General features: G+C 34.8%; 1 protein-coding gene across 1 annotated transcript; it reads left to right on the forward strand.

Moving 5' to 3' along the window:
• The first annotated feature begins 8,093 nt into the window (after positions 1 to 8,093).
• Positions 8,094 to 11,960, forward strand: LOC144999646 (putative protein phosphatase 2C 10). Its single transcript, XM_078958770.1, has 5 exons — positions 8,094 to 8,405; positions 9,034 to 9,273; positions 9,870 to 10,146; positions 11,251 to 11,405; positions 11,607 to 11,960. Exons 1-5 carry the CDS (start codon positions 8,382 to 8,384, stop codon positions 11,742 to 11,744), a joined length of 834 nt encoding a protein of 277 aa, XP_078814896.1. The 5' UTR covers positions 8,094 to 8,381; the 3' UTR covers positions 11,745 to 11,960.
• The last annotated feature ends 11,386 nt before the right edge of the window (positions 11,961 to 23,346 follow it).

A 23,346-nucleotide genomic window follows, 5' to 3' on the forward strand; every position in this document is an offset into this window, starting at 1 on the left:
GACTGGGATGCCGAGGATCACAAAACGAGGTGTGAAGTAACCATGCAAATCACTTGGTACCCTTAAAGTTTATCACTCAATCGATGTGCCGGTAAACCACACACGCTCCACCGATACTATAATAAACTTTAAGTCACCCTTTACCTACCTTGTTAAGTCCAAGTTAGTGTGCCGGTTAACCACACACGCTCCACTAACGACTCAGACAAAGTGTAAAGTGTAATTTCATGGATTAGCACCTTATTCACATTTTTCCTAAAGTAACTAAGATTGGGAATTTAATAAACATTTAGTTACTTTATATATTCATCATACTTTGAATGAGAATTTATAAGTCCTTGTCTTACCCGTTCGGCTAACGACCCTCCACCAGTCAAGCAAGCGGTGGGTGAGAATATACACCCATTAAGTCACCATTTTATAGGCAACAACCTTATACCCACCTTATAGACCGGCTTCGTGAATGAGGCGTACTAGCGGTAAGACGACTTGTTCTTATACATATATATATATATATATATATATATATATATATATATATATATATATATATAATTATTAAATCATCATAATATAAGTATAAGGGTTGAATTTTAACTTTTAAAATTCTAGGGGTTGGAACTAAAGTTTTAACTTAACTTTACTTGTTCCAAAACTTGAGGGCAAGTTTTGTAACTTTCAAAACTTTTCATTTCTTGTAACTTATGAGTTTAATAGAGTCATAAAATGAAGACTCTTCATTTTTATAACTCTTGTGTTTTCTTAATGGTTTTAACTCAAGTGTGACTCTTGGTTTTCCATAACTTAAGGATAAGTTATGGACTCCATTAAAACACATTATGATCAAGAATTAAACTACCAAATAGGTTACAAATAATTCCTATGATCGTCTAAAACATCATAAGAACAAGAACATGAATATGAACATAATCAAAAATTACATAAAACTTTGTAATTTTGATAACTAGTTGTTGTAAATGAATTAGCAAGACATTACACCACCAAAAACAAGTTTACAATTACTAAAACAGTTTAGGGTAATGTTTCTAATTCATTTTCCAGCAACTGAATCGAAATTCTGCACTCATTCGACCCTACTCGCCGAGTGCATGAACATGACTCGCCGAGTTGGTTGAAGATACACATGGACTCGACGAGTCCCCCCTATAGACTCGACGAGTCCAATCGCAGATAACAAATTTTCGATCCTGTTTTCAACTTTTAAGCACAAATAAGAACAAACAAGCCTAGGCTCTGATACCACTGATGGGTTTTGAGCATACTAACACTTCCTAAGTGTACATGCAACCCTAATAACCTTGGATCTATGTTTGTCTAATTTGTCATGCAAAGTTGAATTCCAAGGTTATATTCCTATCTAGCATACATGGGGAACAATTTTAACATAAAGTATAGATAGAATAACTTACCTTGTTGTTGCTTGTGTTCCTTGAAACCTTGTGAGCCTAGCACCTCAAGTGGTGATGCCTCAAATGCTTCACACAACACCAAATGCTCTTGGAAGAACTTATGAGAGAATACACACTCTTCAAAATCGGCCAAGCCCCCTTATTACTTAGTGTAACCGATTTGGGAGGAGATCATATTACTTATATAGTGTTGACACATCTAGGGTTAAACCCTAATGTGTCATGACTCTTCATTTCCATGACCCATGGGTTTGTAACTCCCATGGAGCATCCATGGAGCATCCTATGGGTGGAACCCAACTTGATGATCCATGGAGCCTTTTAGCCCACTATACAAGATATGGATGATTTACTTAATCAACCCATATATTTAATTAGTTATCTTTTGATCACTTAATTAATTCTAAATTAATTCTTGATCAAACTAATCAAATAATATTATTAATATATTAGAACTTATAATATATTAATAATCTCCAAGCGTTATTTCTCTCATTTAGTTTATCCAATTGCATGGTGCCATGCAACCCAAATGGACCATGCCGGGTCGGGTCAAGTACATACCAGAAATAGTTATGGACTTAGACACCTTATCCAACAGATATGAGTTATCATCATCAGTGGTAGTGGAGTTGGTTGGTAAAGTAGAGATAGGTATGGTGTTGGTGATAGGAGATGGAGGACAACAAGGTGGATTTGTAGAGGTAGGAGGCACATTAGACTCAGTAGAAGATGTAGAGGAAAAGTTATCGTAGTGGGTAGCGAGAAAGAGGTTTCAGTTTGGTACGAATATATATGCTCAACAAACTCAACATGGCGAGAGTGATATAAGTGATGAGAAGTGGGTTCATAACATTTATAGGCTGGTTTGGAGGAAGAATAACCAATAAAAATGCATTTCTTGGATCTTGGATGAAGTTTGGAGGAGGAGTAAGGTTTTAACCATGGGTAACATAAGCATCGAAAGGGGTTGAGCTTTTGATATGTGGGAGATGTGTTATGTAGTTTGTCATAGGGGGATTGAAAAGATAGAATTGGTGTGGGTAGTTGGTTGATAATATGAACAATTGTTTGGAACACATGGGTCCAAAATGTGAGAGGGAGATTAGCATGATGTAACAGGGAGAGTCCGGTTTGAACTATATGTCTATGGCGTCTTCAGCTATGCCATTGTGTTCTGGTGTGTGAGGAGGAGTAGTAAAGTGAGATATACCATGTTGTTGGAGGTATGAGGTGAGTTTAATAAATCTCCTCCATTATTAATGAATAAAGAGAAAATAGGGGTATTATAGTATTTTTCGACAAGGGTTCAAAATTGTGGAAACAAGGTGGAGATATCAGACTTGTTTTTCATTGGGTATAACAAAATATAATAGGAGTAGAAATCAACAAATGTGACATAGTGAGTGTAGCCATCATTCGAAAGTTGTATTGGACCCCATACATTTGAATAAACAAGTTCCAGTGGTTTAGATGCTTTGAAAGAGTTTATACCAAAAGGTAATTTGTGGCTTTTATTGATAAAACATGAATCATAATGAAACGAAATTGATGATACTCTATTACATGATAATCCTAAATGACTTAAAAGGAACTTGAGATAGACAGGTGACCAAGCTTGTGATGACTTATTGGAGATGACCGTTAAGTTTATTTGTGGTAGATTACAAAGGGAACGGATGGCTATATAGTATATATCATTGATGTTCACTCCCCGCATGAGTATTGTTCCCATGCGCAGGTCCTTGACAAGAAAGAAAGTGGAGAAAAATTCAACAGAAACATGGTTAGATCTGCAGAGTTTAGCTACTAAGATAAGATTATTTCTTAAATGAGGAACGAATAAAACATTATGAAGATTTAAAAGACGGGAAGAAGTTGGAAGACTGGAATGACCATTATGAAAGATAGATAGGGCTTTACCATTTCCTAACACAATTTCATCGGATCCTCCATTTTCTGATAGGGTGTGGAACGATGCGGGATTAGATGCTACATGATTTGATGCACCACTGTCAAACATCCATGGTGGTGGAGACGAAGAGGAGCTTGCTGAAGTGGTGTTGACCACTGGATTTGATGAAGAGCTCGTGTTGATTGTGATGTTGTTTTCGTTGAGATAAGATTATTTCTTAACTGAGGAACGAATAAAACATTATGAAGATTTAAAGGAAGGGAAGAAGTTGGAAGACTGGAATGACCATTGTGAGAGATAGATAGGGCTTTACCATTTCCTAACACAATTTCATCAGATCCTACATTTTCTGGTAGGGTGTGGAACGATGCGGGATTGGATGCTACATGATTAGATGCATCGCTGTCAAACATCCATGGTGGTGGAGACGAAGATGAGCTTGTTGAAGTGGTGTTGACCACTGGATTTGATGAAGAGCTCGTGTTCATTGTCATGTTGTTTTCATTGAGAAATCGTGCAAGCTTCCTGCAATCTTTAGTATCGTGCCTAGGGATATTGCAGTATTGACGGTAGCTAGGATTGCAATTACCTCTTTGATAGTTGATGCTTCCATTGTGTTGACTAAGAGGGCGATATGATCTTGCACATGAGTTTATTGTTGTACCTGTTTGAGTTTTGGTTGTTATAGTTAGATCTGGGTGGATATTTGTTGGAGTACTTTTGAGTGTTGTTGACTGTGGTAATGACCAATATTGGTTGAGTGTCTTTTAGGGTGTGTTCATGATCTACTAATCTATCAAAGAGACCAGGAAAAATGATGGGTGTGTCTATGATTTTAAGGGCATAAGAGATATGTGTATAGTCTTCACTTAGTTGTCCCAATATGTGGACAATTAGGTCTTCATCATCAACAGGAGTTTGAGCTAAAGTGTGATATCCCCATTTTTCACGGTCAGAAAAGACCGATTTTGTTTATGCTTTATAAAAATCAGAGTATCTCTTTTAATAAAAAATGTTGCGGAATTTGTTCCCAGAAAAACATGATAATTAAAGAAATATATTTTTTTATTCACTTTTAAAACATTTGGGATGTCCCCGTCAAAACATAAACATAAGAATAAACATAACTTACATTCATTTACACTAGTGATCTACATCTCTTTTAAATCTCTCATTGTAATGTGACTTCATATCAACACCTGTGATATAAATAAACTGAGTGGGTCAGGTTGGGAAACCTGTTGAGTACATAGGGTTTTCAACCCATAATAATATAAGTTCAATGTTTAAACAATCAAACAATCAACCAAATTACCCATCCCCATTATCTTCTTTATTCTTAAGGATCTACCCTAAGAATCAGCTATTTCTCATTCATTCATTCATAAGGATCATCCTAAGGAAACAACATGAAGTCCATTGTTGCCAATGACACATTGGTCAAGCGCAGCTACTAATATTGTCACTTAGGCGCAGCTGCCATAATTGGGACATTTTCTATGAGGCGCTTCTGCAGGTATTGACCTTTAAACGCTATTGTCATGGTCATAAGGCTCCCTATTAGGTGCAACTGCCGATACTGTCCTTAGAGTGCAGCTGCTAGGACGTTTAGATCTAAATCATCTACGAGTTGTGGCGCAACTGCCAGTGCTCATCTATAGGGTACTAGGTCCACTGCTGCCAGTGTATACCTATAGGGCACTAGGTTCGTACTACTAATGTTCCTCTATTTCAGCTTTTATCCCTCATCATTCATCTACCCATGTTTTACCCAACATATTTTATAGATATAAAATACTTTATACACTTTACATCATTTAAAACATGTATAAAAATCTTTCAGTAGCATAGACAACAAGTATTAAGACAATATGCACACATAGCATGTAATTTATATTAAAATATTTCATATCTATGTGTAAGATGAAAGGGACCATGCACTCACTTGAGAAGATGGTGACTCAGCGCTTGGACAACACTTCGTTACTCTAAACACAATTTTCCTCGACAAAACCTAGTATCAATATGACTAGAGTTTAGTCTGACGTTAACCGCGACTAATTAATAGTCTAACTATTATTATTATTATTATTATTATTATATAAGCGTTAAATAACACTCAATATAACTCATAATAATAGCCCAAATAATTATTTTAAGGTCCTAATAATGTTACTATAATTAATTAGAAGCTATATTAAAAATAGTGTAGGCGTAGCTCACTTACAACAGGTTTTATAGAAAAAACCGGGTTTCGCTGGAGCAACGTTTCCGAACCGAAAGCTTTTCTTCTCGGAGCCTTCGGGCGCTCCGGGGCTTTCTTATCGTGCTAGGGAGGTTCCCTAGAATTGGGAGGGGTTTAGGGAGGCCAGAGAGAAGTTAGAGAGAGAAAGAGAGGCTTATGGTGTGAAGAAATTATGAAGAGTTCATCTCTTATTTATAGGAATTTTATAGTAAAGTAGTCTCCAAGTATCGTCCGTATCTTTCGCGTACGAGCTTCGTTTTCTACGTTCTTTATATACACGCATTGGTATTTACGAGTACTACAATTTCATTTAGATCCCATCGGCTAATTCTCCTTCTATCTCATATTTACAAAAACTGTATCGAATTCGCCGTGCTCGAAAAGTAAAGACTAAACTTCGTCTGTAACTTTCACATAGGATCTCCGTTTTTGTCGATATTTATATCCACGCGTTGGTATTTATGAGTACTATAACTTTCATTTAGACCTCGTTGGCTAATTCTCAATCTATCTCGGATTTACAAAACTGTATCGAATTTGCCGCGCACGAAAAGTAGAGACTAAGCTTCGTCCATAACTTTCGCATACGAGCTTCGTTTTTGACATTATCTATATCCAAGCGTAGGTAAAAATAAAATCTACAACTTTCCTTTTTACTCCGTCGGCTAATTCTCGACCGATCTTAAATTTAATAGTAGAAAGAGATTAGACTGTTAAATGACCGCGAAGAATTCGTAACTCCTTCATACGGACTCCGTTTTTGTCTGCCTTTTTATCGTTGAGTTCCTATTAATGAGATCTTCAACTCTAATTTAGGTCGCGTAAGCCAAAAACCGCTCGAACTAAAATTCAAGTTTCGGGTCATGCACCGCTATGCCAAATCTTAGAAAAATTATAACTTCCTCATACGAAGTCAGATTTGGACGTTCTTTTTATGGACACTCTCGGTTTAACATTTTCTACGATTTTTGTTTAAATCGCTAAGGCTAAAAGTCACTCTATCGTAAATTCACTATTTACGCTTCCCGGTGCCGTGTCGGTTTTGCCGTAAAACTTCGACGGGCCATAACTTCCTCGTTATAACTTGGATTTCGGCGTTCTTTAGATGTACGAAAACCTTGAGACATATTCTACAACTTGGTTAAGACTATTTATTATACATAATATTTTGCCGAAAAATCGGTTTAGACACTTATTGTCTATAAATTGACTAGCCCGGATTTACGGACGTTACATAAAGCAATATCATCTGCTATGTTCTTCATATCATTAAGGAATTCAGTGATGGAGCGAGTACCTTTGGGATTGTTTGCCAATATGGACTTCAATGAGATTATACGTGACATGGAGACGCTAGCATAACTTTCAGTCAGGCGTTTAAATGATTGCTTAGCAACATTTGGTTGGATAGTTTCTGAGTAACTTCCAAGTAGAGCACCAAGAATAATTTGATATTGGCGAAACCATAGGATATAAGTTGAGTTTGGTTTTGGGTTGTCGGTGGACAGAACTTTTGGTGGAACTTCAGTAGAGTCATTTATGTAGCTGTCAAGACCAAGCCCACTTAGGGTTGCGACCAATTACTTTCGAAATTGATGGCGGTGAGTTTGATTGGAAAGTGAGTATGAGTGGCAACTTCAACAATGGACGTCATAGTGATTTTGATTTAAGTGGAAATTTTTAGGATCAAGATTTGGGAAGACACGAAGGAGCTATATGAGCTCTGTACCATATCAGAACATATAATTGGGAAATGAATTGCTTGATTATATTTAATTGATTTACATGCCTTATATAGGCTGAATACACTATTGAATACAAACTATTCTATAGTACATATATGAACTATATTGACTATACAATTGAATATATAACTGAATAACTTGTGCACATGTTGTATTCATGAGCTGGGCTGTTGTGTATTATCACGGGGCTTTGTATCATTGGGTTCTATATCATTAATAGAAGATACGGTGGATAACTTATTGATCAATGTTTAAATCTTGACAGTACTCAATACCTTGTGGCCATGGAAGTTCATTTGCAGTGACTCTAGACATAGTCTCATATTTGCAGCGGATGATTAGTTGGTACACGAAAACTGATTTGAAACTCTTGTTAGATAAGTTTTGTTTCAAAAAAAAAACTTATGTTATCATAATATCTACGTAATAATATTTTTTAAGAACTAAAACGACATGATATAACATATAAAAAATAATTTAATAGTTAAATATATATACAGAACATAGTATAAGACTCCTTTAATTAATTTATTTACTATAAAAAATAGAAAAAAAGACATATCAAGCTTTGCCATGAACACCGAGGGGTCCAACAACGTTTTTTCTTGGACAGGGGTATAACGGTAATTCCAATAAGAGAATTCGACGCGGCATTGGTCAACAAACATCTGAAGTCAACGCGCGAATCAGTCTTTCGCCCCATTCTTTTTCTTTTTCTATAAGGCCGAAAGAAGAATTGAAACGCTGTTTATATATACCAAAATTGAGCCTCTATTTGACTGCGAAATTGACACTACCATTTTTAATCATGATTGTTTCGTGGAAGCAAACAATTTGCTGAAATCTGCTGATTATTAGACTGGTCCCTTGTTTCCATTAACTCTTCATTCCGATTTTTGGGTTACAGGGTTTCTGTTTGAAGGGTTTTATAGATTGTCGGATTTTCGATCGCTTGGTTAGTGAAATCCCTAAATTCGGTTGCGTTTTCACGTGGGTTTGGCTTCGAAGTGTTGGATGTTAAGAATATCTTGTTTGCAGATTATTTGATGGAAAATTTATGCTGTTTGCAGGTAATTTCTATTAGTCTGCTTTACTTTATAATCCTTCAATTTGTTAGCGGATTGTCCTTCCTATGTAGTCAGATGATCAAATATTCTATATATCTATAACGATTTTTTGTTTTTTCTGTGTTTTAGCTATGTTTTCAAGATGAGATTGCTCGATTCCTTTCTTCTGATTAACAGATCATTCGGAATCTAACTTAATTAGGGATAAATTTGGTTGATCAAAAGCCAGTATCATTTCCTTTCGTTTTACCACTGTTCCATGTGGAAAATAAAGCAAACTTGAGGCAGTAGACCATCAGAAGCTTATCTTATTTTTGTTGTTGACTTTTCAAACCATGGTTTTCTTGCAAATTTTGAATGATTTTTTTTTTGTCTTAGCTAGAATGAGTGGTTTTCATTGCAAACTAACAATTATTCTTGCAATTACAGTGTTCTCTTGTAATTTTTGCAATAACGATGGTCAGTTTGTAAAGTAAAAAACATATATGTTGATTTAAAAAAGCGAATCACTAATATTAATGATACCTCACCTATCTAATTCCCTTTTCAAGTTGTACAAATGCATCTATTATATGAATTTTGCTTATTCATTTTCTATATTTCTGTTCTAACATTTTTTGGTTTTTTATAGTTCTTAGGAGGCCCTTCATCTTATAGTTCTGGTAAGGGAAAAAACCATGAGGGTAACATCAAGTTTGGGTTTGACTTGGTCAAAGGAAAAGCTAATCATCCAATGGAAGATTATCATGTTGCTAGGTTTATTGAAGTTGATGAACATGAACTCGGTTTATTTGCCATTTATGATGGGCATTCGGGTGATCGTGTCCCTTCCTATCTTCAAAAACATTTGTTTGATAACATCTTGAATGAGGTGTGTATTTTATTTTTATGTACTTTTGTGTCCCTAAAATGTTACTCTTTCAATGCTTAATTCTATAATTCTTAGTTGCAAATACATTTTCATTCTTTGTTCTTTCAAAAATGAGTGATTTTGGACAAAAAGGCTATGTGGGATGTTGTTTTTTTCTTGCATTTTCATCCCCACTATTGTATTTGTTTGGATAAATTGGTATAAATAGCAACATATTTTTATTTCTTTTTCTAATTTTAATTTTCTTTTAGAGTAAATTACAAATTTGGTCCCTATGCTTTACTCAAAATTCCAAGTTTGGTCCACTCCATTTTCTGAAATCTTTCTTAATTTTGCATTTCGTTTCGGATTTATTACTTATGTTTTACTCAAAATCACAAGTTTGATCCAATGCTCTTTCTTTAAAGACTTGTATTTCGTTGTCTGAGGGGACTAAATCTACAATTTTGAGTAAAGCACGGGGACCAAACTTGTAAATTACCCTAGTTTTTATAACGACTTTGGAAGTGATTATAGAAACTATCATTTATTGTTCGATGACTCTTTTATTTATCGGTTTTTTTTTTTGATGTTTGACTTTTGATATACTTTTGCAGAGTGATTTTTGGGTTGACCCAAAAAGATCGATATCAAAAGCGTATGAGAAGACTGATGAAGCGATTCTTTCACATGATTCTGATTTGGGGAGAGGTGGGTCCACATCAGTTACAGCTGTTCTTATAAATGGTCAAAGGCTGTGGGTTGCAAATTTGGGTGATTCAAGAGCTGTTGTTTCAAAAGGAGGTGAAGCTATACAGATGACTACTGATCATGAGCCTAGCACTGAAAGGGTTAGCATTGAGCATAAAGGAGGATTTGTGTCAAATATGCCAGGTTTGCCCCTATTTGACTTTGACTTTCACTAGGGTAGCTTATTTGTTAGATTTTCTTGTAAACATTAGTTATATGGTGTTTGATTAAGAAATTTTCATGTTTCTTGTTTTTTTATTCATACTAACATTCTTGTCGTTCAGTTAGGGGTGAAGTTGTTTGCTATTTCTACTCTGCTGTCATCATTCCCAAATGTGTTCTTCCTCTTCAAGGGTAAAATCATCATTTTAGTGGTTTTGCTCCTTTTTTACTTCAATAGGTTGTAAAGTTGCCATTTTTAGGAAGCTCCCAGTCTTTCCTTGGCTGCAAACTTTGCTATTTCTATTTTGCCATCATCAACTCAAGTGTTGCTTGACCTATAAAGTTTTTGATCTTCAAGGGCAAAATCGTCATTTAGAGCTCTCGTTCCTTATTTGTTTAACGTTTTTAGAAAGTTCTTGCTCTTTTCTTCAAGGGCAAAATCGCCCAAAGTGTTGTATGGTCCGTTAAGTTGTTCTTCACGGGCAAAATTGTCATTTTAGAGATTTCATTCCTTTTTCCCCTCGACCAAAGGTAAAGCTGCCATTTTTAGGAAGCTCTCTCTCTCTCTCTCTCTCTCTCTCTCTTCTGCCAACTTTTCTACTTCTACATTGCTATCATCGTTCCAAGTGTGGCAGGAACATGGCCTGTTAAATTCTTGCTCTTCAGGGGTAATATCGTCATTTTAGGCTTTTTAGCCATTTGGCTCAATTTTTCCTTTTCTCTTCGTTAACACATAGAATGACAACTCTACTCTTTGTAATATATCATTTTCACCACCACCATGGCATCACTTGTAGTGTTCTTGCCCATTGGGGGTAAAGTTGCCATTTTTAAGAATCTCAGTCCCTCCATCCTTTATCTAGGGGTATATTTGTCATTTGATCATTCTTTCCTTCCTACCAATCGTAACTAATGAACCCTTAAGAACAACTAAACACACACTTACCAATACTAAAAAGTTACTAATTACAAATTAAAATCTATAAACTTCATTTACGTGATAATCAACTTTCAATTCTTGATAAAAAAAAGGTATAAAAGATTTTCATTCCAAATAAATAATTTATATTTGTTTCTTTTCATCAGGAGATGTACCTCGTGTAAATGGACAGCTGGCGGTTTCTCGTGCATTCGGTGACAAAAGCCTAAAATCCCATTTGCGATCCGACCCTGCTATTCAAGATACAATTGTGGATTCCAAAACCGATCTTCTTGTCTTGGCAAGCGATGGTCTTTGGAAGGTCATCCCTCTTCCCATCTTTCCCTTTTGACTGCTTCAGTTACACAGGACATGATATGACATAACATGACTAGATGGGACTGGCCTGGAGTGGATGTGACACTCGTTGACATCAGTCTAAGTCCCAGTCAAGTAAAACGCAGTACAGTCTGTTCTGTCATGTGATTTGGAAATTTATAATTATTGTTATTGATGAATCCAGGTAATGGATAATCAAGAAGCGGTTGACATCGCAAGGAGAATTAAGGACCCTCAAAAGGCGGCCAAGCGGTTAATAGCCGAAGCTTTGAAGAGAGACAGTAAAGACGATATATCGTGTGTTGTGGTTAGATTCAGGTAATATTTTTCATTCCTTTACTCATTGCTGTCGTTTTCTCGTTTGCATTTTGTGGGACCCACGGTTTGAAAACGAGAAGAAGATGGGACAAAATCTATGTAAAAAAAGTTAAATAATCGGTAATGGGTACTTTAAAATAAAACCCTTTTGAGGGGATGTGGATTTGTTAGTTTGTTGAAGAATACATATTTGAAGAGTTGAAGTAGTTTCTTTCCTTTATATGTAAATTCCTTCATTATTGGTGTTTTCGTAAATCTTGTTGATTATTTTTAGAGTGTTTTGGTAAAATTTCTTGATTATTGTAAGATTGAGCGTGATGGTATATTGGTATTTGAGTTTTGGCTAAATAAGTATGCATTGTTTGAATTTATTGTTACAATATATTCGATCTATATTGGTAGAGGTCATTGAATCAATATGATTTAAGAATAAATACTTTTCTTTTACCACATTAAACTCTGAATTATTTATTTTGAGTAGAAGCCACATATAAAATCAAGCCTATGAAATCAAACTATGGCCTATCAAAATAGTTATTTGTGAAAAAATAAAACTCTAAACAAATATTTCATTCTAGAAATCATACAAATAGTTTAATTATATGAAATCAAACATAAACTCGACTCAACCAAATAATTGTAATAGAAAAATATAGTGTAATAATATGAATAAATTAATGTAGCACCCAACACAATACGTTCAAGGTACGCTCGAGTTCATTGTATAATGCGGCTAATTATGTGTTATGTATATAAATCATTAGATCAAATATTCTTCAAGATAAGTATCTTTTTATCATATTGATTTGATCATTTGTTAAAGAGGAAAGTGGAACAGTCGTATGAGTATTTTCATTTATTTACTACAAACAAAAAACAAAGGGAAACTTTACTTTCGTTCATTTACTACAAACAAAAAACAAAGGGAAACTTTTGATCCAATGTCTTCGAACTTACAAAAAAACAGGGGAGATGATTTAATATATAAGATAAGTCTTCCATAAATTGCATTTACATTTCTTTTCGCGTCTTATTTGAGACTCAAACAGTTTTCTGGAGTTACTGACGTTTTAGATTTTACCCGGAATTGAGATCATTGCCCAAAAAAGAAAGAGATGTTGATATATGGAGTCTCTGGAAGGAGAGGAATGACAGGATATTCAAAGGAATGAATTCGACACTCGTGAAGACTGTAGACTTTATTAAATCGATGGTTTTTACCTGGCGGAAATATAAAATGCGCAAAGGTGATGTTATCGTGTGAGAGAAGTGGTGTATGTCACCTATTAGTTGTATATAGTTGGTGATCTGTTCTTTTTGTTATGCCTCCTATATACGATGTATATTTTGGTCCCTAGCATCTTGCTAGGGTCATTGTTTTGATATAATTGTCGGTTCAAAAAAAAAAAAAAAAAGATATCAACGTGAAAACCAACAAAGAACAAAAACAAAAAATTAAATTCCATATCGACCAAGTTACAATAAATATAGAGAAATGATCTACTTTTTCATATATTTACCAAAATTATCATCGATTCCATAATAGAGCATTGTAGATTTCAATGATATATAATGTGTTTTTTTTTCCTTATTTGCATCAAATATTTATCAAAATATCTTTTTACTTGATCGATTTCTCAGCTGAATGACTCATTTTTATGCATTTGTACTGAAATGTAGTTTGCTTTATTATGTTTCATTAACTATTTGTTTAATTTTGGTAAAAATGAAACATATTTTCAAAATATCAGAAATTTTCTTGAAATTTCAAAACACATTTTTTTCTATCCTCAATGCTTAGATTGAATTCAAAATCTAAATTTTTAATCCATATATATATATATATATATATATATATATATATATATATATATATATATATATATATATATATATATATATATATATAATACTTTTTAATATGACCCAAAATTAAGTATAAAATATTTATAATGGTGATTTTTGTGATTATTTAGGAAGACATAATAAAATGTAGAAAAGTTCGAGGGCCTAACCTGGTACTCACTTAAATTTCGTTATTTTAGGGTTTCGAGTTCCTGCTATATATAACATGTCCAAGAACACATACAGCATCATCAGCAGTCTACAAACCCTAAAATCGCATTTATTTATCAAGTTCTTGTGTGTGCATTCGTAATCGATTTTCGAAAATCGAGTCTGTTTTATAGATTTTCTGTAATTCCCGCGTTTCTTATTATATGAAAATCGCCTCTTCTTTCAGCTTCAAGGGCAAAGATCTTACGATCGATTTCTTGATGGCTTTGTTCTGGGGGCACAAATTAATTCCAAAAATTAGGGTTTTCATTCAATCTCAGATTTGGGGTTCTCATCTCATCTGGGTTCCTTATTTTTGGTAAAATCTAATATTGCTTTTGTTGATTAAATTGCCTCACCTTTCGGCTGCAAGTGCATAGATTTAATTATCAAGAATATTCTTGCTGGCTTTGTTCTAGAGGCATATACAATTTCATTGTGGGGGTAATTATTATGCCTTGATTTTCAAAACTTATGCTAATCTTGGCTATATCTTCCTCTGATAAATTCTTTAAATTATTAAAAAAAATTGGATAAATTGTTCCACAGAATGTGTAATATCTGTTTGTTAGTTTGGTTATTATGAGTTGATATCTAACTAATAGAAAAAAGCCCGGCCTACGCTCCGGGTCCATTTTTTTTCTTTTTATAACTTTTATTTTTGAAATAAACCAATGGTAATTTTGGTTTTGTTTTTATTTTGTCATTTAAATCTTTTTAAGCTTTAAAAGGTATTGGCTTTGTGTTTTTAAGCTTTAAAAGGTATCAAATTTTTGGTTATGTCTATGAGCATAAAAATAAACTTTTTAAAACTTATCAAATTTTTGGTTATGTCTATGAGCATAAAAATAAACTTTTTAAAACTTAAATAAATTAAGTAACCAAATAAATACAAAATCAAATTATTAAAAATGAGCTAAACCCTAACTAAACCTTAAACCAAAACCAAAATTAAGTAACAAAATAAGAGTTAAACCAAAACCAAAACATATGAGCTTTTAAATTCATCGTTGGAAAGCAAACAAGCAAACGATAAAGAAATCCTATACAAATTCAATACCCAATACAACAAAACCAAAAAAGAACTACAAAGCCAAAAGAAAAAGGACCACAAGTCTAACCTTTATAAAGTGGGGTTTTGAAAACCAAAAAAATAAAACTTTATTATTTCCTAAAGCTTGTCTATTAATATATAAAAGGAGGACAATAAAGTATAACATTTAAAATGTCTGTTTTTTTAAGGAAATTATGGTTATTTATTTAAAAATAACCGACCAAAATGTCTGTTTTTTTTAGGAGTGCAAGTCTGTTTTTTTTTAGGAAATTATGGTTAATTATGTTTTTTTTTTTTGTAGCAAAACTCTAAAATGAAAATTTTCGTTATTCCTAAAAGCTTTATGTATTAATACATAGGGAAATTTGATAATCTAAACTTAATAATTATTATTTTTGTTGACAAAAATAACATTATTTTTTTTGGTAAAGTAACCATATTCTTCAAAACATTTTAGAAAGGTCTCTGAAAATTTGGAGTCGGGAATACATTTGATTTAGGGATTTTCTAATATGTGTTTTTAGGGCACATATAAGAAGCATTAATTGATGATATATATTACCATAATTAATTATAAAATACATTAATAATAAAAAATATTACTATAATTAAATGTGAAGTGCATTAATAATTTTCATAATAGATGTATTTCAAATTTAATTATGGTAATATTTTTCATAATTAATACTTTAGGGTACATATTAGAAGATTCATTTGATTTATTTATTATTATTATTTATAAAATATAGTCCATGCTTTCGAAATACATTTGTTATACATAGTTTCGAAGTAAAATGTATAAGTTTTGTTTTCATTCAATTAAAATGAACAAATAACTAATAAATATATAAACTAAATAAAAGATGAAACTAACATCATAAAAGTCTTAAGTTTTCAATGTGTAATTAAAAAAGCCCTAATATATATATATATATATATATATATATATATATATATATATATATATATATATATATATATATATATATATATATATATATATATATATATATAGGTAGTGGCGAATCTAAAACAAAATATCACGTGGTTCCCAAATTAAGTGGAGCCGATAAAAAAAAAACAACACTTGTGAGGGGTTAGCTCGGGTCGGATCGTGTATGATTTAATGAAATATAACTGAAAAAACCGATCAGGCACCGAGTATTAAAATTTTAAAAAACCGATTAAAATATAATTGAAAAAACCGAACGATTTAATGAAAACAAGTTGATTATTAGTGCATTGATACCTTATTGTTTGATAAAAACTATATATTATATTTAATCATATATATTCAATAGCACAAATGCCCCATGTAACTTATTTTTTTTCTCATTTTAAAATGGTTTTAAGATATTTAAATAAAAAATAAACTCAAAGTAGGTCCTTTATTTTTTTTAAGATGGTTCCTAATTTTTATAGTATATATATTATGAATGAAATTATAATCTTAGGTAGGTCCTAGGACCTACCTTCATGCATATTAAATACGCCCTTGTGTATAGGTTCATGTTCATTTGAGACCATTCTAATTTTGTGAGACCGTGAGACCAAATCTAAAAATAATTTTAAAATGCAAAATAAATGGAAAAATCCAAATTTTTTTTTTTTTTAAATATTATTTTCGGAACTTGAGTTAACTAAAAAAAATAAAAAAAATAAAAAAATCTCATTTTTTTTCGAAAAATACGTGAAATATTCTAAATACAATATTACATTGACATATTCTAAAAAATAATTTTAAAATGCAAAATAAATGGAAAAATCTAAAAATTCTTTTTTTAAATATTATTTTCAAAACTTGAATTAACTAAAAATAAATAAATAAATAAATAAAAAATCCTATTTTTTTTTTTTGAAAAAATACGTGAAATATTCTAAATAGAATATTACACTGTACATATTCTAAAAGTAATTTTAAAATGCAAAATAAATGGAAAAAACAAAAAATTGTGTTTTTAAATATTATTTTCGGAACTTGAATTAACTAAAAAAAAATTAAAAAAAATAAAAAAAGAAAATAAAAAAAAATAAAAAAAATGCGTCTCACGGTCTGTTATATTTTTTTGCAAAATCAATCCAAAAATTTGGTTTAAAACTAAAATTTAGTCTTTATAGTTTGTAAAAATTTACACCACATGGTTTTTAAATTATATATATATATATATATATATATATATATATATATATATATATATATATATATATATATATATATATATAATTTTTGTTTTTTTAATATATGTACTTATTTATTTTTATTTTTTAATTTTCTATTCAACAATTTGTTTTTTTAACTCTTTTACCTTTTATTTTCTATTTTTTTTTAATTTTAGTTATTTATGGTTTTTCTAATGTTTTTATTTATTTTGATTAATATAAATGAATTTGAATTCAATTTAAAATATTATAATAGTTTTTTTTTTATAAAGACCGACTATTATTATTATTATTTTTTTCATTCTTTTAGTCTATTATCAAATTTTAAAATATTATCTTCAATTTAAACTATTGATATCACATACAAAAAATATGATTAAATTTGCAAGTTATATCACACATTAAAACATTAATTATTGATAAGATTAAAGAATCTTTTAATCTATGAAGATCGATTAGATCTTGAACAACTAAATAAACAATGACGGTATAAACACAGTAAAATAATAGAACAAGATTGAATCAAACGAGTCGAATGATTAAAACAAATCCTCAGAAGAGCTCGATTAAGAACATCAACTGTAGAGGATTGGAAGGTTACAAGTATGATCAAATAAACCTTTAGTCATCTGGAAAATATCGTATTCTCAGATCTCTAAAAACCTTAACCTAATATGCATGCAAGCATAAGCTTATATACAAAGCATAAAAGACTCATGGTTGGACAGGCCCATACCGTAATACAAAACAATACAGAAAGACGAGCCCAAAAGACGCAATCTTCTAAGCCCAACAATCTCCCCCTTTGCGTCAATTTGGAGCGAGATCTTTATTTATTACTTGGGCCAGCAGCCGAAACTGGTACCTTCTTCACGGTACTAAACAGACACTTGGTGATGGAAAGAATTGTCTGTCTAAACCGGATGTACCAGTTGATCATATCTTCAAAATACTTAACATCATCAGCTGAATTCTCTTTACACCGTTTAACAATAAAAAGCACATGCTCCAAGCAAGTTGTGGTGTAAAGATGCTTATCAGCTAAAGCGAAGAGACATTTCTGTCCTTCCGCTCTAGTGAACATGACTGTGTTACGTCTCGGATCAATCTTGCCCAGCTGCATTTGATTTAGATCACTGGCCGATCCCACAGGAGTAATTTTAGGTTTCTTCTTGAAGACTGTGGCGACCTCCTGATCCATAAGGGCAACCTCCATGATATAGCAGATTAACATCCTTTTGACATGGTCTAGAATGGGACCATATTCAGCTTCATTGGTCAAAAGGATGTTATACAAGACGATCCAATCATGAGGATTTAGATTCGGTAGATCTGCTAGAGAGATGAGATGAACAGATTTTGCAGATCCCCGAATCAGTTTGAACCGAACGTTTATAAAACGTCCCTCAGTGTAAGGCTTTAGCACCCGAACATTGACAATCTTCTGAGCGCTCCATGTAAGGAATTGAGGACGAGCAGCCGTCAGATAAAAGTCAATGAGCTCCCTGTCAAGCTCAGCGTTCGGGTGAGGGACCTCAAAGATATTAGAGAAGACGTGAAAGATAAACGCCTTTCGAGTCAGCGGCATATCGAACTGCGAATTGACAGTATTACTGCAGTCGAACGATATGACCGGCTCGAGCCATAGGATGCTGGGTGTTTTGATGGCCTCTTTGATTAAGCGTTCCCTGGTCCAGGCAGGGAAGAGAGTCTTTCGGCTCTCAAGGAGATCGTGGGCTTCTTTTTGCTTGCGTTCGGCTTCGGCAGCCTCACGCACCTCACGACTGGCATCATCACCAACCTTGCGACTGTTCTTTCGTTTCAAAATGTCGGCAATGGTCTCCTTGTCGCCTTCTTCATCTTCGTCCTCAGCTATATCTTTGCCTTTGTTCTTCATACCTGAACTTAAAATTTGATGAGTTGAAGATGGTTCAGTTGTATGAGTAGCTTTGGAGGAAGGAGGTGGTTTTGAAGCTTTTGAGGAAGGAGGTGGTTTTGAACTTGTCTTCTCATCTCCCCCTTGTTTCGGAATGGACACGAAACTTGGGAGGCCTTCGACCTTGTTTAGTAGATCAATGGCTGGAGAGAGCTTTTCAGCAAGGGATCGCCTCACCGAAAAGTTTAATATTGGATCATGTGCTTCCAGGATGTTTGAGATGACAGCGTGGACATCCGAAACACACGTCTTAACCACCTCCCGTTCGGAGCGAAGATCTTCCAGCTCTTGTTGAGATTGAGAGAGTTGAGTGGTCTTGACCTCAAGAGCCGTTGTTTTTAATGCCAGATCGTCCATTAAAGAACGCTCGGATGTCAGATCTTCTTGAAGCTTGACAAGACGAGCTTCAATGGAGGCTGTAAAAGCCGAGTTGTCGTCGCTTATGGTTTTACGTAGATTGGCGAACGATGGCAACTCCGATGTGACAAAGGAGACCAATTGTTGGACAATCGGTTCCAATGATGCCTTTGTGTCAGCTGCACTTTGTTGCATTGACTGCAGTAGAGCAGAGGCATCAGAAAATAGTTTATCGACTTTTTCGGTCGCTGCCTCACATGCTCGGGTAGATGCCTAAATTGCAGCAGTTGCTGAGGCTGCTGAATCATGTTGGGCGCTGGTGAAGGCATCTACGATCTTCTGAAGTGCAGCTTCAGACAGGGTTGATTGTTGGTTGGACGAGGAGGCGAGAAGGAGATCAATCTTCTCGTTGAGCTGTTTTAGATGTTTCTTAGTGACAGGTGCATCATCCTCCTCATCACTCTGAATTTGAAACGGACTATAGTAGACCGAATCAAAGACCATGTCTTCTCCCCCGAGATAAGGGTTTTCACCCTCAGAGGCATTGCCATGAGAAGAAGAGGGTGGAGAGGTTGGGGGTGTAGAGGGTTTATTAGGAGAAGGTTGAGTGGGTGAAGGTGTAGTTTCGGTTGGTTGTTCTGTATGGGTAGTGTCGGTTGGTGGTTGTTTATGGGTAGTTTCGGTGGGTGGTTGTTTATGGGTAGTTTCGGTTGTGTGGGTTTTGGGTTGAGGAGGTTCGGCTACATGGGGTGATTCAGTGGTAGTGGTAAAGATTTGAGGAGGAGAAGGAATTGGGGAATTGGGAATTTGAATCTCTGGGGTAGGGGATCGAGGTGGTGTATTGCCTCATGTAGGAGAAGCATCCCCTTGAGAGTCGTCAGAATCCGAACTCTCACCCTCAGAGTCACTAGAAGAGGAGGGTATAATGAGCTTTCGCTTTGGTTGAGTCTTCCTCTTCTTCGGTGGGGGGGAAGTGGCAGCTTTTGTCTGTTTCCTCTTCTTAGGTGAAGGCCCCTTTGAAGGTTTTTCTACTTGCTTTCCTTTATCCGCCTTTTTACCTTTGCTCAATGGTTTATCTGCATCGTGGATAGATCTGAGCATGTCCGGGGTCAGAACCCTTGGACCAGAAGGTGTTAGCTCCTTAAGCTTTCTGATCAGCCTGCTATCCGAAGGTACGCTTCCATACATGGACTCCGGAATCGAGCCAATAAAGGAGAATTTGGAGGCATCGGAGATGATGATCTTCTTGGTGTGAAAAGTACCAACGGAAGTCATCGATGCACCTTCGGCAATGGGAACGTCGAATCTGTCCATGGCCCATTTGGTGATCAGAATCCAGAATCGGGCCAATGAAACTTCAGAGTGTCTGGATGAACATGAGAGGCTCTGAAGAAGTTGTTGCCATAGAACGAACCCGTAATCCAGGTTGATCCCATTGTAAACTCCATACAGAATAGTAAGGAACAGACGACTGGCACCGTCTGAACCTGAGCTTCTCTCCGACAGTCCCTTGAACAGGACTGTAAATAAACCGTTCCATTGAGGCGGTAAGCAGGACTTCTTGAATCTGGCAACGGATGTAAGAACCTCCGTGTATCCCATGTTGTAAAACATGCTATACATATGACCGGTTTGAATGGACTCCGGATGGACTCTGGATGAGTCAGAAGCAAATCCGAGTAGAGAGCAGAAACGAGAGCGAGAAACGGAGGTTTTGTGGTCTCCAATCTCGAAGAATACTCGGTCGACAGCCTTGTCATAATATGCAGTCGCGTAGACCTGCGATAGAGCCACCATTGGCACCGATGCGATTCTGGATAGTGCTGGTTCGAGTTGAGAGTATTTTAGGCATTCTATAACCGGCGACATGTAAGGATCGTATGCCTTTGGGTTAAGATCAATTACTAAGCATTGCTGTGGGCGAATGGGAAGGATTTGGGATGTAGCATGAACTGAAGAAGAGTCAGCCATGGATGCAGGTGTGAAGAAGATGATGAACAGGAAACTGTATGGGAGAGTTTGTGGTTTGGAAATTTTGAGAGTGGTAAAGAGGTAAAAGGAGGTATAACGGGCTATTTATAGTGGGAGGGAAGAGAGAGAAAGATCGTTTCAAATCTCTTATGGATGACAGTTGGGACGGACGATGATCACGTAGGAGAGAGAGTGTCAGATTCCTAGGATCACGCCGCCCAATAATCGCCGTTTCATAGGGACAAGCCGTTACTGTTTAACCACGCGCATTAAATGCCATAGGACAAAGAAAAACTTAGGATTTCAAAAGGAATGTCCGTTATTAATACGATCAACCATTTATTGAGAAATGTTGAAAGGCTTCTTTTAATTCGGCTAAATGAAATCTCAGAAAGAAAGATAAGGACAAGATCCCAGGGGAAGAAAAGTTATGGGTTAATAACAGTTTCATAGGAATCACATAAAATGGTACTTTCATCAATTCGTTAGTAAAAGCTTGAACAATATAATCGTTCACCGTCAATTCCTTAGGTGTTGAATTTTGGGTTTCACTTAGTTCGTAGTGTCATAAAACTAAGATCATAAACACAGATGTTGTGCAACCATAAACCTCAGTGGTAAGTGCTGAGAGTCTCAAGGGTTACCATGATGGAATGAGTGTAGTGGAGAAGTAATAGGAGATGGTGTAAGATAACAAAAGTACCTCTACTGCAAGAAGAAGGACCAAGCAGGAAGTTCTTAACTCATGTGAGAAAAGAGTGAGGTAGCTCACGATTAGAATAAATGAAGTGGCCTTGTTGGGAAGACAAGGTTTGTGTATACCAGGTCATGAAGGCCTTTATTCAAAATCTTATGAGGCTTGAGACACATACAGCAGCATGCTTCTAGGGACAAGTAGGAAGTCCATAAAGTGTAACCACATAAACAAATAGAAACAAAATTTTTTTTGGAATTTTTGAGGTAAACCGAACGTGAACCTACGATTGGTTTCGGTTGAGAAAAGTTTTGAAAAACCGAACCCGAACGTTCGGTTGGTTTTGGTTCTACAAAATTTTGAAAAACCGAACCCGAACCTTTGGTAGGTTTCGGTTGTACAAAAGTTTGAAAAACCGAACCCGAACCTTCGGTTGGTTTCGGTTCTAGAAAATTTTGAAAAACCGAACCCGAACCTTCGGTTGGTTTCGGTTCTAGAAAAGTTTGAAAAACCGAACCTGAACCTTTGGTTGGTGTCAGTTAAGTATTTTTATTTATTTATTTATTTTTTATTTTTTTTTATAGTAAAAACAGAATTGTACAGCCAATACACAACATTGAGAAACTATCTTTGAAGAAAAGAGTGGGTTAGATAGTTGAGACGAACCCTAACGTTCGGTTGATATCTTTAAGTTTGGTACTGATTCAGATTCCATCATACCAAGTCCTTGCAATATTTTATTGAATGATGCTTCAGGAAGAGCTTTTGTAAAGACGTCAGCCAGTTGATCAGTGGTTCTTACGAAGTGAACTTCGACGTTTCCATCTTCCACGTGATCTTTGATGAAGTGATACCTTAGTGCTATGTGCTTGGTTTTGGAGTGCTGCACTGGGTTATGACAAATCCTAATTGCACTTTCGGAGTCGCAATATAGTGGGATCTTCTTCATATTGAGTCCATAGTCTCGAAGTTGGCTTTGAATCCAAATCACTTGTGATGTACATGATGCAGCTGTAATGTATTCTGCTTCGGCTGTGGATAGCGACACGCATGTCTGTTTCTTAGATTGCCAGCTGACTAACTTCCCGTCAAGAAATTGACATCCACCAGTCGTGCTTTTTCGGTCGAGTCCACATCCTCCAAGGTCAGCATCAGAATAGGCTTGAACAAAGAAGCCTGAGTTGGATGGATACCATAGACCTAAGGAGGTGGTTCGCTTGAGATATCGTAGGATGTTCTTCACTGCAAGCATGTGAGGTTCACGAGGGTTTGCCTGAAATCGAGCACAATAACACACAGAAAACATGATATCAGGTCTGCTAGCAGTGAGATACATTAACGATCCAATCATTTGACGATAGAGCATGATATCAACAACT

The sequence above is a fragment of the Lactuca saligna genome, chromosome 6 (genome assembly GCF_052625555.1).
Source record: "Lactuca saligna cultivar CGN05327 chromosome 6, ASM5262555v1, whole genome shotgun sequence".
Lineage (NCBI taxonomy): Eukaryota > Viridiplantae > Streptophyta > Magnoliopsida > Asterales > Asteraceae > Lactuca > Lactuca saligna.

Excerpts from the sequence above, each read along its gene's own strand:
- LOC144999646 (XM_078958770.1), top strand. The coding sequence starts at position 8,382 with ATGGAAAATTTATGCTGTTTGCAG. Across the intron at positions 8,406-9,033 it reads AAAATTTATGCTGTTTGCAG|TTCTTAGGAGGCCCTTCATC; the intron begins GTAATTTCTATT and ends GGTTTTTTATAG. Across the intron at positions 10,147-11,250 it reads ATTTGTGTCAAATATGCCAG|GAGATGTACCTCGTGTAAAT; the intron begins GTTTGCCCCTAT and ends TCTTTTCATCAG.